At 40.2% G+C, this 18,629-nt stretch overlaps 1 protein-coding gene across 4 annotated transcripts in view; it reads right to left on the minus strand.

Moving 5' to 3' along the window:
* Nucleotides 1–16,955, minus strand: part of rmdn2 (regulator of microtubule dynamics 2) — a 39,423-nt gene extending 22,468 nt beyond the window's left edge. For 2 of the 4 annotated variants that reach the window (XM_085368897.1, XM_085368894.1), the window contains exons 1-2: nt 16,901–16,955; nt 13,288–13,742 (exon numbers count right to left, since the gene is read on the minus strand). In XM_085368897.1, the coding sequence (XP_085225023.1) occupies nt 13,288–13,733 (446 nt within the window). In that variant the 5' untranslated portion in view covers nt 13,734–13,742; nt 16,901–16,955. Of the gene's footprint in view, nt 1–13,287; nt 13,743–15,084; nt 15,346–16,900 lie in introns of those variants that run through there. The other 2 variants (XM_085368895.1, XM_085368896.1) reach the window with 2 other exon arrangements.
* Between the last annotated feature and the right edge of the window lie 1,674 nt (nt 16,956–18,629).

The raw sequence follows: 18,629 nt of genomic DNA on the forward strand, positions 1-18,629 counted from the left end.
TGATGATGAAGTGCCACTACAGTAAAAGTCAAGTGCACAAATCGACTTATACACTGAAATTATGGGAGTTTTTCCCACTTTTCAATCAATTTTACTTCAATGAAAATGCTTTTTAACCCCTATCAATATTTTTATACAAACAGTTAAGTGCATGATAGTTTACACTGTAGGAAAGGTGACCAGCTACCGAGAAATATTATATTCCCAGGGATCCCAGAGGCTATGTTGTCGGGGGGCTTTTTCCCCGTGGTAGGCTCTCCCATGGCAAATTGCTCCTGGGTGAGGGACCAGACAAAGAGTGATTCAAAAACCCCAATGAGTGAAAGATCTAGAGAATATCTCACCCTAGCCCGGGATAGGGTTACTGGGGCCCTGCCCTCGGGACAGGTGGGGAAGGTGCCCAAGGGCGAGTGCCTGGGGATGGGCCTTAGTCTAAGACACACCAGGCAGGCACATCCCAAATGAGGGACATGGGCCCACCCTGCAGTAGGCCCGCCACCCGCAGGAGGTGCTGTAGGAGTCTGGTGCAGTGTGTGCTGGGCGGGGGCCAGGGGTGCAAACCCTGGTGGACTGATCCCCAGCTCGAACCCGAGCAGGGTTCTGTTTCTGGACTTCTGTGCAAACCAAAGTTTGTCCACAACGAACACGATTTTGAAATAAGGACACCCAAGGCCACAGGTCGATGACAGATTTTGTAATCGTATCATCAGATCTAAGGCCGTATGTTCTGGACACTTGGGTGAAGACAGGTGCCTAAATGTATAGTGAGGGTTACCTTCAACTCTTACCACCATTGACAGCATTCCGAGGGAGAATGGGGACATTGAGTCCGAATAGACCATGTTTAATACCTTAATTGCTGAAGTTTCTCCACTGAGCTGCAGCCACAAGGTGGTTGGTGTCTGTCTTGGTGGTAACCTTTGAACCAGATGGTGGGCACTGAGCCAGTTAAACAACTCCTTGGAGGCATCCACTCCAGGGGATGAAGTTTACCCAGAGTTCTTGAAAGCTCTGGATGTTGTAGGGCTATCTTGGTTGGCAGGAATGAGAATCAGCATCTCCAAGTCGGAGGCCATGGTCCTCAGCTGGAAAAGGGTGGAGTGCCTACTCCAGGTCAGGGACAAGTTACTGCCCCAAGTGAAGGAGTTTTTCCAATTCAATTTTCTTTATATAGCGCCAAATCACAACAACAGTCACCTCAAGGCGCTTTATATTGTAAGGTTTACCCTACAATAATACATACAGTAGAGTTTAAGTATCTTGGGTTCCCACCAAGAGGAAGCCACAGGGCAGACCCAGTACATGTTGTAGAAATTATATCTCCCAGCAGGCCTCTGGGAACACCTAGGTGTTATCCTGGACAAGCTGGAGGAAGTGGCCGTAGAGAGGGAGGTCTGGGCCCAGATAAGAGAAAGAAAGTGGATGGATGGACTATCGCTTTTACCACTGTTATAAATTTGAGAATTGGACTGCATAAAGATTAATCATTTGCCATAATGTCTGGAATCTATGAGCAGGGTTTCTTTCCCGCGAGATGTCTTTAGGAGCGATCATGGCTCAAGAGTTGGCAGTTCGTCTTGTAATCAGAAGGTTGCCGGTTCGAGCCCCGGCTCCGACAGCCTTGGTCGTTGTGTCCTTGGGCAAGACACTTCACCCATTGCCTACTGGTGGTGGTCAGAGGGCCCGATGGCGCCAGTATCCGGCCTCTGCCAGTGCGCCCCAGGGCAGCTGTGGCTACAATGCAGCTTGCCATCACCAGTGTGTGAATGTGTGTGTGAATGGGTGGATGACTGAATGTAGTGTAAAGCGCTTTGGGGTCCATAGGGACTAAGTAAAGTGCTATACAGGCCATTTACCATTTAACTTCAGATGCCCCCTCTGCCTTACTTTTTATCATTTGTGAGCGAAATGCATGCACTTGTAACGTGAGTTTTTGCAATAGTGAAAGACCTCTACATCAGAACAGTCTACGGGTGGAGGAGAAAATGAAAAAACACAACCATACAGCAATATCTGTACAGGGACACTAAATGTTGATATTTTATTAAATACATTTAAATAACAGTCATTCAGTCAAATAGTCACAGCCTGACATGAACTGACTGAAATAAATCTCAGAGAGATTGTTGAAGGTTTACAAATAATTGCTGTATAATTTATAAATGCAGACAGATTGCCAACATGTTGTCAGTCTAAATGAACACAACCTGAAGGGCGTCAACTCAGCTGGCTGCCAGCTGGATGCATCTGGTTATAGTCCTATAAAAGAGGAAGGTTCCTTAGCATAAAATTAATAACTGAATGTGAATTTCTGTTAAATGTGAATTGCTCTCTATTTAGTTTATTGCCAACTGTGCTGATATTTATTCCTGAGAGAAAAAAGCATGTCTTATTTTTTGAAATAAGACATGATATTGAAATAAACTGATTGTTTTTAGAACGGAGCATATTTTTCCCCATTTAGTGGATCTGGCTTTTCATGTGTTGCACATAACAAATATCCAAATATCTAAATAAATACATAATAATAAAAATAAAATCAGATATATGTATTAAAACTTGGGTCATTAGAAACATTAGTTAGCACAGTTTAAAACAAGGTTGCAAGAGTGTTTTCAGCAAGGGTAAATCTTATTGCTCCAAAGTCCAAATTTTTAACTACAGGATTGATTTTTATTTTTTTAGCATTAGTCAGGAGTTTAAATAACTGATTCATTGGCTTGTCACATTCAGCAGCTTAGCAGGAAACAGAGAATCTCTGTAACTGCAAAAGAAACCAGACTTTGCCTCATACATATTTTAATCTCCGTTTGTTTTTATACCATCATTTTGAGATTGTAGCAAGGCTTTGGCAGACTTGCTACAATCTCCCTCTGCACACTAAACCCCAAAGTAAACCCTAATACCTGCAGGCGAAGCTCAAATCATTTATTGGCCAATACATTTCAGCTTAAAAAAATTTGAATGTGGGTGCTTTTGTGTTCTTACTTTTTTTTTTTTGGTCTAGCTGCAACACAGCACGCTGCACTAACTTTCACCAAAAAAAAAAGCCTTGCATTTATCTTTAGCCTCACTGCACTAGTCATTCATTCTCTCATTCATTCATCCTTTTGTCTTTTTAATTCATTCAACAGCCCTTTTTCCCTCCCTCACTCCCTCTCGGGTGGAGAGACAGGCAGTGGCGTACTGAGTGATCAACGTATTCCTGTCACGCCATTCCACGGTTCATGAATCACTTGAGTTGAAAGAAAAAGAAGCTAAGAATCTATTTGTCTTACTGTGTGTTTATGTAATGTACATATGTTTGTACAGGAACCATTATTATGTTGGCGGTGTTACTAGCAGCGCATAGCTCTGAAAGAACAAATCTAATTAAGTTTGGGTAAGGGAAAGGACCTCACAAACAAAGACAACAGTATTACAAGAGAGAGAGAGAGAAAGGGAGAGAGACCTTCTGTGACTATAATCATGGTGCAGATTAGTGAAAAACAATGACTGACTTCGATCATAATCTTTGACACCTCGGTATGACCCTGAAAATTGACCATTTGGTCAAAGCATTTAACAGATAACTACCAGATAATGTAGCAAACATGGATAATTATGTATTAGATTTTGCACAGCATCACACAGAATGATAAATGGTAAATGCACTGGTTCTTCTATAGTGCTTTTCTAATACACCTGAGCACCCATTCACAACCATTCATACATGCATTTTTTTCTATGCTTGAGTCCTTTCTAATTAAAATTCACACACATTCATACGGATACATCCGAAACTAACTTGGGGTAAGTATCTTGGCTATTTAGCATGCAGACTGGAGCAGCCAGGGATCAAACCACCGACGTTCTAAGTAGTAGATGCTCTACACCTGAGCTACAGCCACCCCCATATAGCGTGACAATGAGAAAAGTGAATAATGTCTTCACTTTACGATTACATCATTCAGCTCATTCAGATTAAAAGTCCAGCCCAAGTCCAAGTGAAGTGTTACAAAGAGGAATTTATAACAAATAGCTTTACAAGCTTAAATTCATGGAGATTACTGTTATATGGAAACACCTAAAGAAAATAATAACAATATACAGGGAAAAAGCAAGTGCTGCATGGCTCTAGAGGTTTATCCAACAGGTGTTTATTAGTAGTGTGAACACAAGCTCAATATAAAAAAATTTAATTAAAAAGGAATTGCTAAATATAATTGCCAAAAATCATGTAACAAGTTTATTCTTGGTTTGTTTTGCCTGCTGAATTGCTCCAAGAATAAACTTGCGACATGATTTTACCCTAAACAGAGTGGCTCAGCAACCCCTCCTCCTCCTCCCCTTGTTGTTTTTTTAAAAAAAAGTAGAGCTTTGGTAACACAGCATGGGGTTTCAAATGCTGCTAATTGAAAGAAACCCCCTAAAAATGGGTTCATAATTAATTTTATCCAGTCAGTACTGGATCCTGTAAAAAGAGAACTTCTTGGTTTGTAATCAGCACCATGCACAAAGCTGTGAACAACACTGTAACTCCCCATTGCAACGTTAATGGTTCCTGAAGCTTTACTTTCATTTTCAAACAGGCTGTGTGCTCCCTAGGGGAGATCATTCAGTGTGTAGAGCCTAAGGGGGCAAAGAAGGAACCTCTTAATAGAGCTTACTAATGGCAGTTTCCACGGTTACCGCCTTCAAAACAAAACCCCAGTTACCATCCCAACATCACCGGGCCTAAGAGCATGCAGCTCAGCTTATTCAGAGTCTGGTGACAGGTCCAATGAAAGCCTGCTGTGAAACAATGCCTGACTGACTGGAGCGAATCCAGTTATTTATTCTCCATCCCTCCCCCTAAAAACGCTGATGTCACCTTTCACTTTCCCTACCGACCTACAAGCCAACTGACAGCGTCACTGACTTTCTCAACATGACCCCCTGCGTTGTGCTGGAAAAAGATGTGGGTGATAAACAACGCATCATTCATTTCTCACAGTCACAAGATGACACTGCACATTAATAAAGAATAGAGCCATTCATTCCAGCCACGTTATTTTTATCTCTACTGTGTATCCATAAATAGCACTTCTATTAGGATATGATAAAATGTTGTTCCTGAAATAGCAGATGAATAAACAAGTTTTGAAAGTGGGGATGTACACAGCTGCACATTTGACATTTAGCTGCAATGTCGCCAAAAGTAAACAGGAAAGAAACACGTGTATGAGAGTCATCAATGTGACCAATAAACCTGTTAGAAGGTCACAAAGATATTTAAGATAAAATAAATTACAGCAGAGTGTTTGGCAATACACAGTAAATAAGAAACAGAGTATAGAATAAGCAATTTATCCGACAGGTTACTCTTTTTGTGTGTTTTATTACACAACTTCCTGAGTTTGATGTGTTGTGATGGATTGCTTCCATTAGCTGGAAAAGGTTTTTAATCAGCTAGGAAGGATCATAAATAATAAATAAATAATAAATAAATAAATTAAATAATTTCCCCCAGGGATCAATAAAGTATTCTGATTCTGATTCTGATTCTGATAACTCTAGTGACAGAGGATTTGACAGCAGGGTGGCAGCAGCACGTTTCTTGAGAATACCAAATGTTGCTTTGTTCTTGTAGCAAAACAAATAAGAACAGCAAAGAGTAAAGAACACAGCTCAAAGAGCTTTCCAGTGAAAGACATGTAGGCCCATAAAGCCCACAGAGCAAACTGGAAGTCAGTGAATGACTAGATTTGGTAGTTTTAGATATATTCACACTATGATTATATACATAAATTGTTGAATTGAAATGATGACTGACCCACAGACTCTGTGCACCTGATTAGTTGTAATAGCTAAATCACTGTCCTGATCAACCTCTCTCTGCATTATTAATGCTGAAGCAGACTAAAATTAGTACTGGGAAGCAAACTGGAACAGTATCGGTATTCCAGTTTTTCAAGCTTGACGTGAATTTTTCCAATACTACTATACCGATGAACAGGAAAATAGACAAAACACCCACTGTGGCTTTTCAAGGGTTTCAACATACAAAATTACCGACTACCAGGAGCGTCATGGAGCAAACTCAGAGGTTCTAATTATATGACACAACAATTATTAGCAAACGCTTCACTCTAAAGGAGAAAACAACAAAGCAACATAAATCATTTGACACTAGAGCATGATTAATACAGGATTTTTAATGCCGATAACATTACTGCCCTCTATTGGGCAAACTATACAATGTAACACTCCTTACATAGTTGAAGGGTGTTTCTGTCATTTTTTTATCCGTTGTAAATTCTGACACCAATAGGTTATCAAGTAGCTAATAACAGCCAATATAATCAACTTGCTGATAAATTGACTAATTGTAATCCCCCCCCCCAAATGATGCCACCGAATAGCAAGAGCGTTAATGCTAGCTACCAGCTACTAACAGCTGTCCTGCAAAGTTTGGAAGAGAAAGCTGAAAGGAAGTTTGTCTTAGCTCTGCTGTGGAAACAGTAAAAGCAACGCAAAAAGTGACATTACACTAAAAGCAGAACAGGCCATCTGTTTAGGACTGATTATGAAGACCTCATTATATTAGTAACAGAACCTAAATGGAATTTATTAATTATTTCGATTTTTTTTTAACTTTATAAATTTATTTTTTCATGACGACAGTAAAATTCATTATATTCTAGAAAGTCCTGAAAGGTGAATTGGCCAACTAGCAAGAGTTCTATACATCTGGAGGAGCAATTGTTGGTCAAAAGTGTTGGTGCTAATGGCCACCTGCAAAATAACCGATCTCATTAAGATGAGTGAGCATCAACCTTTACTCTCTATACCACATCATCTGAATATAAATTAGAGATGGACCAATCCAATATTACATATCGGTCCGATACTGACCTAAATTACTGGATCGGATATCGGAGAGAAATAAAAAATGTAATCCGATCCATTAAATATCACAAAAGCACCTCACAAAACTAGCGACACAGCGTAACCCGGGTCATGACCTTAGCACGTCGGAGCGGTGTGCGTCTCGTGATAGAGTGGCGTGCGAGACCTGTTGGCGGTCTGGTTGAGTATTTGGAGCCTCACTACGTGCTTCCAAACCAGAATTTCATTTTGGAGAAAGCTATCCCAGAGAAGTAAAGCAAGTGTGTAAGTTCATCTCTGAATGTTCGTAAAGCATTCCCACGTTAAGCTTAACAACCGATATATGGAGCGACTGCCTCTCTCTCCCTCCCTCTCCTGCTGCTACTTCAAATTGAAACTGATCAACAATCAGCTGATCGGCTTTTCTGTCGCGACCCCCGTCTCTCTTGTTTGTTTTTCACCCACTTTGCGGCAGAAAGAGGAAACCGGGCTGAACAACAGCAGCACGTTTAAGCTTGATAAGCTGTTGTTAGAATTTATTTAAGATTACTTTCTACACCAGGATCTAGCAAAGTTTTGCCAGGGGGGCAGGTAGGGCATTAACAGGGAAAGAGGGGCACAAAAACATACTTTTCTTTCTAATTCTCATGTCTAGCTTTTAATAAATAATTATCTGAATCTTACAACCAAAGTTTTCATCTGATGTAAAATGTATAGAAATCCATTATTGTATATACACTCTACAAAAATATAAACGCAACACCTTTGTTACTGCTCCCATTCCCCATGGGATGGACGTAGAGACCTAAAATTCATTCCAGATACACAATATAACCATCCCTCCCAAACAGTGGTCACAAATCAGTCCAAAACTGCACATTCCAGGGTGGCCTTTTGTTGTGGGCAGTCTGAGGTACACCTGTGCACTACTCATGATGTCAGATCAGCATCCTGATGTGGCACACCTGTGAGGTGGGATGGATTATCTCAATATAGCAGATGTGCCCACTACCACACATTTGGACTGATTTGTGACCACTGTTTGGGAGGGATGGTTATATTGTGTATCTGGAATGAATTTTAGGTCTCTACGTCCATCCCATGGGGAATGGGAGCAGTAACAAAGGTGTTGCGTTTATATTTTTGTTGAGTGTAGTAACTATTAAGTCAAATTTATAACCTAGAAAGCTACTGTACTTTTTCCTTTGCAATTCTGTTGAAGAAAGATGTTGAATCTATTTAATTACTGTAGAAAAATTATAGACTTCTGTGCATTTTTTTTAACACGTGCTTTAAATTCAAGTTGATTACGTCAATTAAGCATTATGGGGGGGGTCCCTATTTCTTTCTTTCTTTTTTTTGCTGGCAACCCTATTAGTTAGGTTGTTTAATATTTCCACTAAGTACTCTTTAAAATACCACAATAGGGAGGATGGTGTAGGTTTAAGTTTATTAGATTGATCAGTGTTGGTGGACTATGAATATATATATATCCTATATCGGATTTATATTGCTATCGGCAGATATCCAAATTCATGATATCGGTATCGGACATAAAAAAGTGGTATTGTGCCATCTCTAATATAAATACGGATTAAATACTGTACAGCGAAAACTTGATTAAACAATGTTTGACTGAAACTGTTTAACAGATTAAAATGCTAATGGAAAAAAATGCCTTTTTTGCATCACGTTTATAAGATCGGGTCTATAAAGAAGCAACCTAAAAGGGAGACGTGGGTGGTCAAACTTAACAGATATAGGTCAGAGACCAGCCAATTTGACGAGAAACGCATCAGACAGCTGAAATGGGTGCATAGTATAAACTATTTTCCTCGAGTTAACAGATGTGTTTGTTTGGCTAATAGCCTTTCATTGAAGAATAATCTGAGGACATAGACGTGAATGTAGTGGATATGGACAGCTGCGAAGCAACACCTGCATGACGTCACAGGGAAGTTAGACTAAATCTTTTAATCACAAAGCAGACAATGAACTTCTTTTTTTTTTCTAAACATTTCTGTGTGTTGATCAGGCTTGCCCGCCGCTAAACAAAACTCCTTCTTAAATCTGCTTAAATCAACAACTATCCGATGTCATAAATGCTTGTTTTTTTGGAAAAGGAAAAAAAGAAGTGGTAATGTCCTTGAGCTACAGCGACGTGATGTGAATAAACTCAGTGGGAACTGTTTGAGGATTTACAAGTTCCTACAAGACACCTTTAAATGAGGCCTCTGACAGCTTGGCACAAAGACAGTGTGATTGATGGGTCTGCTTACCTGCAGAAAGGTAGCTTTGAGGAAGTCGCCGTGACACATGAGCAGTGAATGGAGTAAACAGCTGGAACTTTTGACCCTGTACCCGCTTTTGATCAACACTACGCCGCTCTGTAACTCTGCCATTATGTCACACTAATTGTTCTCTTGTTTGAGTAAAACACATTATTGCACTCAGGTTGGAGGCAGGCTGTACTGCCAACACTGGTCACACTTGAAGTCTCTTTGTAAACAGAGGACAAAGTTGATTCATAAAAATAATCTTTGCAATTATGCAAACAGAAAAGTATTACACTTGAAGGAATGACCTCCAGAAAGGTAGAAAAAAGTGCCTTTGCCTGGTCACGATGTGCACATATCATGTTTTGCAGCAGAGCTTGCTTTCGGATTGGTTGAAGGTCCTGTTTACACTTGCACGATGCCCTCTGTTGGAAACCTGCTTCTTTCTCCTCTGTGCTGTTAGCAAATCATAAAGATTAAGATAGTTTTTCTTTTTCACCTGCTTTTTCTGGAAGAAAGAAAGAAAAGAAAGAAAGTGTACTTTATTGGTCCCCGTGGGGAAAATCCCTCTCTGCATTTAACCCATTCACTCAGTGAAGCAGTGGGCAGCCACTGGGCGCCCGGGGAGCAGTGTGTAGGGACGGTACCTTGCTCAGGGGTACCTCAGGGTAGCTGTTCAGGGGAATCGAATCCCCGACCTTCCGATCATGGGGCCACCACTCTACCTACTGAGCTATCCCTGCCCCTACAGAGAGGTAAAATGTTAACCTGAAATGTTTATGTGAAAAAAAATGCACTAATCTTGCTAATCTTAAGGATTTGGATTTCAGCAAACTCATAATATCTTCTACTTAATGCTTAGAGTGTGGGTTTTACGGGGATAATTTGTGGAGATATTGTGCTTCGAGACGGCTGAAAAGACACGAAGAGGCTTTTGAAAATGGATGTGAGGATTAGAAATCTTAACTAGGAGGGGGACGCCGCTCACTCCCTAAGGGGCTGGAATTTCTTCACTCCACTGTTCCCAGCTAACCCCCACACCCTCTGCTCTTACAAATAACAGAGCGGCAGGAAAGGCTCTTTAATTATAGGAGGTGTGTGCGTGATGTGATGTCTTTTAAAGCATAATAACCCCAACTGTAATTAGGAGCATTTGATGCGGCCGATGGCTGTCACTCAAAACCTGTGAACACATTTGCTAGAGGGCAGTCTGACACCTCCCAACTGTTTCTTTAGCCAATCAGGAGGGCAGTGGTAGCGACCTGAAAAGTTTATACATCATGAAAGAGGGCTCCTGGTGTCTTCTAAATAAGATCCAACTAAAGTAATTCATGCGCTACTGGCACAAGCAACAAGCACACCACTAATTAAACACTCAGAGCACGCTGGATGTTCAGTTGGCCTACTTTAAGTTGTTTTTTAAAAAATCTGCTCCAAGGCAGTACGATAATCACTGGGAGGATGGTAACAGAGATGGGGAGGAGTCATGCACCTCTGATCCAAGGCTCACTGCACACCTAAAAAGAGCGCGGCTAGGATGTGAATAGAGCTGCACCCAGTGTTGTGATGTCTCTTTGGCACTTGACATACTCCACTTCCTCCATAAATAAAGCAGGGGGTCAATCCAGGTTAAGTGGCTGGATAAAGCATGCTAAAATATCCTCTTTCTGATTTGGTGCTCACAGTTTATACAAGTTTGAGAGTTTGCGTGTTCAGATTGTCTCTGTTGGGTCCAACAAAAACCGGTGAAAATATTAAGGCCCCGGATTAATCGTCCTTATTTAACTGCTGATAATGTTTTGATAAGATGAGATTTTAGCTGGTTGTCCATTCACAATAGACACACCTGTTGTTTATGTTATCTATGGCTGGCATGAGTTCAAGACATCTTGGCAGGGGGTGGATGACTGGGCATGCGGTGTTTGATTGGTCTGCTGTTATCTGCAGCACCTGAGGCATTTCTACATACTGTCACATATATAATTTAATGCAAAAAAACAGCAAGCGGGTTTAACTGGTAAAGTAGGTGGGCCAAAAGTCTCCTAAAAGCAGATAATGATCAACAAATACGGCTGTTAACGTGTAAACTAACCCGAAACTAATTTACCACTCACCACCTGTTAAGATATTTATCTGCAGTTTATTTTTCTGTTTGCTTCTTTGTGATTAGAACTACTTTCAGTAAGAAATGACTACAGCCTGATGATTGTATGGATATAGATAATTAGCATAAAACTGATTATAATATAATTACATTTATTGCTCTTCAACCATAAAGTGAGGCAGATATTTTCAAACCTTTTACTCAACTGTTATATTCTACAGGCTCATGGGGTGTAACTGAGTGAAGTGTGCTGGACAAACGGTGGAACAATGTCACAGATTCTTTGTGTCCATATAAAAACTTATTCATACTCTATACTTTATGAAGATATAAAAGCCCACTCTTGCTTCAGGTCAGGGAGATTTGTGGGCATTCACTTATGCACAGCATTTTAGTCAGATTGAAATCTGGACTTTGACTGGACTGTTTTTTCAGTCACTCTTTTGCAGATTTGCTACTTTGCTTGGGATCATTGTCCGGTGGCATGGCTAATATTTAACATTCTAACTGAGGAGTTATGTCTGAGATTCTTTGAGTGCTGCAGAGCCTGACCTTGTGGTGAATTTTCTGGGATTTCCACTCCTGGGAATATTGATATTCGTCTTGAAGGTTATTCACTTGTTATTCAATCCTTCTCATTGTATAAATGATGAACTCCAAATTGTTAGGAAACAACTATATAACCCTTCCCAGACTGAACAAACAGCTGATATCTGTCCTCCTCAGCAACTAACACACCTGAAGCCTCCAGACCTGCAAACTGATAAAACATCAGCGTTCAGCATATTTACAGTTGCTGATGCTCAGATAATCAAGTACATGTGATTAGCAGCAGATAACTCCTCTGGATACCTATATGATTTCACACACTGGTTCTATAGTTTGCCTTAGTAACACAACCACAACAATGGTTGTGTTACAGGCAAACAGTGCAAATCACTACAGGTAAGTCACAGTTTCCACATCTGGTTCTAAATCCTAATCAGTCCCATCTTCCCCTTCATCTTTATCAAAGTGTCTGTTTTGTTTTGTTGTATTAAATTGGAACTCTTGATTTTTTTTGCGTGTGCTTTCTGTTTCATTTTGGACTTTTGCTTTAGCCAGATCACAGGTTCCCTTTTTGCTCAGTGACTCACTTCACGTCACTTTAATCTAACTAGCTGTTTGGCTCCCAGGAAACCACAGAAAACCATATACTTTTCCCTTCACAGAACATGAAATAAAAGTGAGATTAGAATTCTTCTTAAGTGCCTGTTCATTCCCACATCTTAAAACAGACCACAAGTGTGCATTATCTTTTGTTTAACTTTAATTGCAGCACATGCTTTTCTTACAACACAGATTCGCTTCTGTGATAATGTTAAGATTTGTTAAGGGTGTAACAATTATGAAACCAAGCCAGAAACTGCAATAGAGAAGTCTGTAACTGACTTATGGAGACAAACTAAGTGTTACTCACTTAATCCCTATTCTATAATTCACAAAGAAAGAACAGTGAAGGACACAATAGTCTTACTTTACAAATATGTCATTATTATTGAGCCACTGCACTTCCTGCATCAGCGTATCAGCATTAGTACTGTGATATTGGCAGATTGGCCACATGCAGTGTGTGTTCCTTAACAGCACATGAGGTGCACATAAAATATGTGCACCTCATGTGCTGTAGATGTATCTATTTATTCGATCTAGCGGCTTCTTCATCACTCAAAATTCAAAACTGCTGCAGCTAGTGAGGCTGGTGTAATGGGATGGAATTGTAAGTAAAAAGTAGCATTTGTTTAGGTTGGGCATAATTTTGTGTGTGAATCCTGTTAATCTGATATTTTCAGTTTAAGTCTATATGTATCTACGTGTATGTGAGCAAAAGAGCGCTTTGGAGGAAGTCAAATGACTTCTATGGCTTGCTGAGAGACAATTCAGGAAAGCATATTACTGTCATAGAATCTGTTAATGGAAAAGATTCTGATGTTGTTGTACATTTGCTCAGACATTATTAAGAAATCTCTAACCAGATAATAAAAAGGGAAAACTGTTTTCAGCTTTTAAAGTACTCACCCTCCTTCACTCTCTGCTTCCTCTGAGCTCCGGCCTGTAGCTCTGGCCTCAGCGACAGTGGCCGCAGTTCTTTTCCTTCGTGTTGGCGTAGTCCTGTGCAGAGAGCCAGTTCGCCGTGCCTCTTCACGTCCCCTGAACTCCTCTCTGACCTGGTCTTGCAGCGATGGCAGAGCGTTCTTCAACGCCTTCATTTCATCCTTCAGCTCTGACACACACTGAATCAGGGCTTCAAGGCGATCCAGCACTTCGGCCTGACCGCTGGGCAGACCAGGACCATCCACCAGCGTGAGACCATACCCTTGCTCATTAGTATGGTGAAATTGGAATCCCAGGCACGAGCCTCTTCGCCGAGACCTAAAATTTTGGTAACACACCACAGCCAAGCTGACACCAGCCACTCCAGCCAACGCTCCCAAAACCAGTACCTTGCTGTCTGTCTGGGCCATCCTGCAAACCTGAAGATACGCGAAGAAAAAAAACAACCTGAGGGTCACTGACTGCAGAAACTTTGCTGTGAAAGGAAGATTGTAGTTAATGAATTGCTAATTCTTTTGAGGCTGCGGCCATCCCTTTTGCTTTCACACCTTTTCTTACCACACTTCTCCCTTCCAGTCAGCTTTGCATGAGTACATTTTGATACAACACTATTGCCAACAAGCAGCCATTTCAGCATTGACCTTCTGTGGCTCACCCTCCCCATGAAGGGTGTCTATAATTATCATAAGCGCAGCTCTCATGCCAGCATTCTTCTACATGACTATGGTTTTGTGAACTGAACTAAACTCAGAGATATATTGTATTTATACTGTTTGAACAGCCATTTCCTCAAAATGAGTTTAATATGTTATGATAAGTTTGCTACATTTTTTGAGCTTTTAAAGTGCTTGAAACACTATAGCTTCAATATAATGGGTTTAAAATATATTTGATTTTCACATCCTTAAAAAAAATGATGGAAAATATTGAAAATTTTCCATGATATAATTTTTTTCCACCATGCTAACAGAGAAAAACAAAAGCCCTTTCACTCACATGTGTCTCATGACTTGCATGAATGATCAGTGTCTGAAAGGAGCATTGTCAACACTGATTTCAATATGTACTTAGTTCTTGCAGAAAGATTTGCCTGCACAGGGTCTACTAAAAGTGAAGCAAGGACAGAACAGCGAGAGTTTAACTATACGGAAAACAACATTCCCCTGTTTGGATAATAGGCTATACTTTGCTTTCTTTAAGACAAATGATCATGGCATTTAAATTCACATTACACTTCCGACCAACTTTAGCATTTAAACCCCTTTCTGATTAACGAAGCACCAGATATGAAACACATAAAACGAGACTCTGCCAGCACTGAAATTTCTAACATTAGTCAGCAACAAAGTGTTTAAACAAAGACACATGCTAGTAGTGGCTAGCCTCAGATAATTGGATCAACACATAATCTTCAAGGGAGCGTGTCAGCCAGCAGTCAAACAGCAGCTATTGCAGCCCGAGCACATTAAGAAATTTAAAAGCTTTCACGGTTTTCCTTAGCAGTACCCTATGAGATACCACAGCTTCACTAGAAGCACAGAAGATATCTGTGTTAATTAGCTTACAATATCATGAAGTTATGCTGCTAGCTCTTAGTCGCCAGTTACCAAACGACGTGCCAACGTTAAAAACAGAGCGACACGCTAACGTCACACAGATACAAAAACATAAATTGATCGCTTTCAGTAACAGAGAATCATCTCGAGGTCTTACATGAACAAAATGTACGTAAAAGTAATGAAAAGTGACATTAATATACACCTTACTGTAAGGTAGGGAAGGAGGCACTTGTCGGCTTGACAGCTATCTGGTGCGACAGCAAAAACATTCCGTGCTGGCTCAGGCGCCGAAAGGAAGAGTTCCGGTTATGTGCCAAAAACAAAAATTGATTGCTGATGGTTCTGTGTGCTTATGTTTAATATATTTGGTTAAACTGGTAAATAGAATGCTGTCGACGAGTTTATGAATGGGCTATATATATATGAAAAAAAGAAAATAATAATAATAAAGAAAGCCTGTATTGCAATGACTTTTGTCACTGCGCTATTGTGCCTTATCTGTGTTCTACATTATATTTTATTGAGCCCTTTTTTGGCCACTTCAGATATTTAATGCATAGCTATTAGAATATATCTGTTGTAATTTCTGCCACCGCTGCAGTTTCTGCTGTCACAAGATTTCTCTTGAAAATCACATTTTAAATTTCAATGAGACATTTCTAAAATTATTAATTAATTTATTCATCTATCCCTTTTCTTAACCTCTTATTCTGAGGGGACAGAAGGTTCTCATGGCATAGCTGTCATAGAGTGATAAGCAAGATACTCCCTGCACAGGTCACTAATGCATCACAGGGCCACTAATGACATGTTTAGTAGAAAGAAAACTCCAAATTTACATTAGGTCTGCTTCCCTGTCTGTATTTAAGCCATTCATAAAAGCAATCCTTTCTACCCTCTACCCTCAGTGCACAAGAAACTTTATTTTGTTAGTTACTGATTTCTTTTGAGTATGTTCATTTGGGAGAAGCAACGGTGTAAGAGCCACTGCTTCTATTTCACCAGGCAGAATGTGGGTGGACCATTTCAGTTACTCCCACTGATGCAGCTAAAACCCTGTTGGCTGTCAAATATGCATATCTGTGCTACACTGTGCTTACATGCATAGAGCACGATGTGGCTTTGATGGAAGAGACTTCTCAGGCTCCAGCTCTAATTTTAACAATTCTAATACTGCTTACTGTGTAGTGTGCAACAGCATTGATCTAGCCCTGTCCTATTTTTATTTTTCTTCCCAAGAGACAGACTATATTGTTTTGAAGGCTCTCCAGATTGTCTAAAGGGCTTTCAAAGTTTTCACATAATGGAATACTATCAACCATGGATTGGCTGAGTACAGAACAAAAGGCAGCAAACATGTAAAGAAGAGCTTTGACATCTTTCAAGAATCCTGGAAAACTATTTCTGAAGAATAAGAAATGAAATAGGGTTGACTAAAGATTTTTGCACATTACTGTATATTCAGCTGAATGTGTGCTCGCATATGCTCTACGTGGCAGTACAGGCCTACACTCTAACAGAACAAAAACAAATCACAGAACATGCCTTTTCCTATCTTCCAACTATCTCTGTGAAACATGTCCTTCATGTTGATAAAGTGAGCTTTGATATGAAATGGATAATGCACAAACAACATCCTTATATGCCATTCAGATCCTTTTCCTTCTTGTTGCACTCCAATGTTTGCACTGCAGTCACCTTTTTTAAACTTTACTTGTTGCATCTGTCAATTTATTTTTCAGTTTCTAAACATTCCTCGCTTCAATTTTTTCTCAACTTGGCTTCAACATGCGAGTTAATAATCAGGCAAAGAGTGATCAAGGTCCACTACAATAGCAAATGTGCCAGAACTGCATTTAGAAAACACAGATAATAACTGCTTCAAAATGTTATGTTCTTTACAATTACAATCTCTAACGAAAGTGCAAAGGCTTTGTCATCTAATTAGTTTTTAAAATTCCTTTTATGTAAAACTAGTAGCAATTATTGTGAAATAATAAGCACAAACAATGACTCACCGCTGTGTATGCTTCACTCACACAAGTGTCTCTCTGCAGTGAGCCTGAGCAGAATGTCCTCCAGGATTTAAAAAAACTGCTAAGCACACGTATTATCACTGCATAAACCTTGGACCTGCACTCTGCAGTCATGGAACTGTCCTTACATGGTCTGATTAAACAGAGAAACACTAAAGCCTAAAAAAAAGATCTTCAAGGATATCAAGCTTTATCTGATAGAGTTTCCCTAGTTATCTAGTTATCAACATATATCATGTCCAATACAAATCTCCAAAAAGGTGACCTTGAATTATGGCAAAGGCCAAAAATCATTGAGTTTTGTATTTTTTTTAATCATCCTTTTCTGTTTATTTACATTAGTATTAGCTGATCTTCTTCTTCCTTCATGCTTTTTTAAATCTGCACATAAAGACAAGTTCATGATTAATGGTTTGAGAAACATTTCATTCAGGGGAGGGAAAAGAAAACAACCAACAAATGTCCTTGATGACCTTACGAGTGGGTGAATTACATAAATGACTTCTTTCTAAGTTGACTGTGTTTATTTGATTTGGAAGATGAACATGAGATCTCTAAATGGATGTTTCCTTTAGCCTATAGAGAGGGAGGTAAGCACACTTTCTTGAAAACAGGGGTAATGAGAAGTTCCCTTGCATAATATGCCGTGGGAATCGCTACGTGCAGTTTCTTCCTTGCTCTCTGAAAGCTGTATTGTTCCTTAGCCCACAGCCTGCATCCAGTTACCACAGGGAACAAAAAGCCCACCTGAAACCCAGAGGCATGGTGGTGCAAAAAGGAGAAGAAAAAAAAACAACAAAGCTTGGCCAGCAGCTCTGGGTTGGCCCCACAGATGAAGATATGGCGATAAGAGAGGCGCACCCAGCCATGGCCTTGCTCCCGTCGGGTCAAAGCTTGGAGATGAGCAGATATTGTCAACGATTTTGTTTTATCCACTCAGCACGCATCTGCCAAAACTTTCATATCGCAGAATTGCCTTTGTGCACACACAGAAGCTCAGCTGTCAAACAATATGTGGGAGAAATAAGGCATCGCTATCAGAACTGCACACACAAACCACAGTGTGAAGCCTCATTGTTCCCTGTCGGTCTTGTAGTAGGAGTGTTCATGTGCATGACATGCCTACCTCAGTGGGAGGAAAAACTTCTGTATCAGTTGCGTGCCGTGTTAACAGATAGTTTAAAGACTCATTCAGCCATGAAGATGTGGCTACTGTTGTGTAACAGAATGCACAACATCACGTTCGTGAGGAGCTGGGGAAGTCTAACTCACAGCACTACCTGATGACTATCTCAGCTGCAAGCACTCAGTGTTCTTATCCTCAGGTCTGCCAAGAGTCTCAGCTGTAGTGAATTAATGTGTACGTCCCCCAAGGTTAGAAAACCAACAAAAATCAACACAAACCTGTGAGTTGCATCCCAGTTAAACTGAAATTCTTCCTGCTGAAAGTCATGGTCCTGCTTGTGCGGGGGATTATGCTATGGTATCTGGCAGGTTAACTGGGTTAACCAAAATTAGTTTTTCAGGCTTCATCTGTGGATGAAACATGAATATTTTTCCAAGACATGATCCCAGTTTAAAAGTATTCCCGTCAGTCTGCAATAGCGGCTTCCAACTGCGGTATTACTCAGCAGCATGAATAGCATTCCTGCATGTTTGCATGGCGAGCTGTCTTCCCTTTTCCCATTGCCAAATGAATCAGTGTCCGTTT

Source organism: Diplotaxodon limnothrissa, linkage group LG13 (assembly GCF_057381915.1).
Source record: "Diplotaxodon limnothrissa isolate DT_005_m linkage group LG13, D_limnothrissa_male_GT1.1, whole genome shotgun sequence".
Lineage (NCBI taxonomy): Eukaryota > Metazoa > Chordata > Actinopteri > Cichliformes > Cichlidae > Diplotaxodon > Diplotaxodon limnothrissa.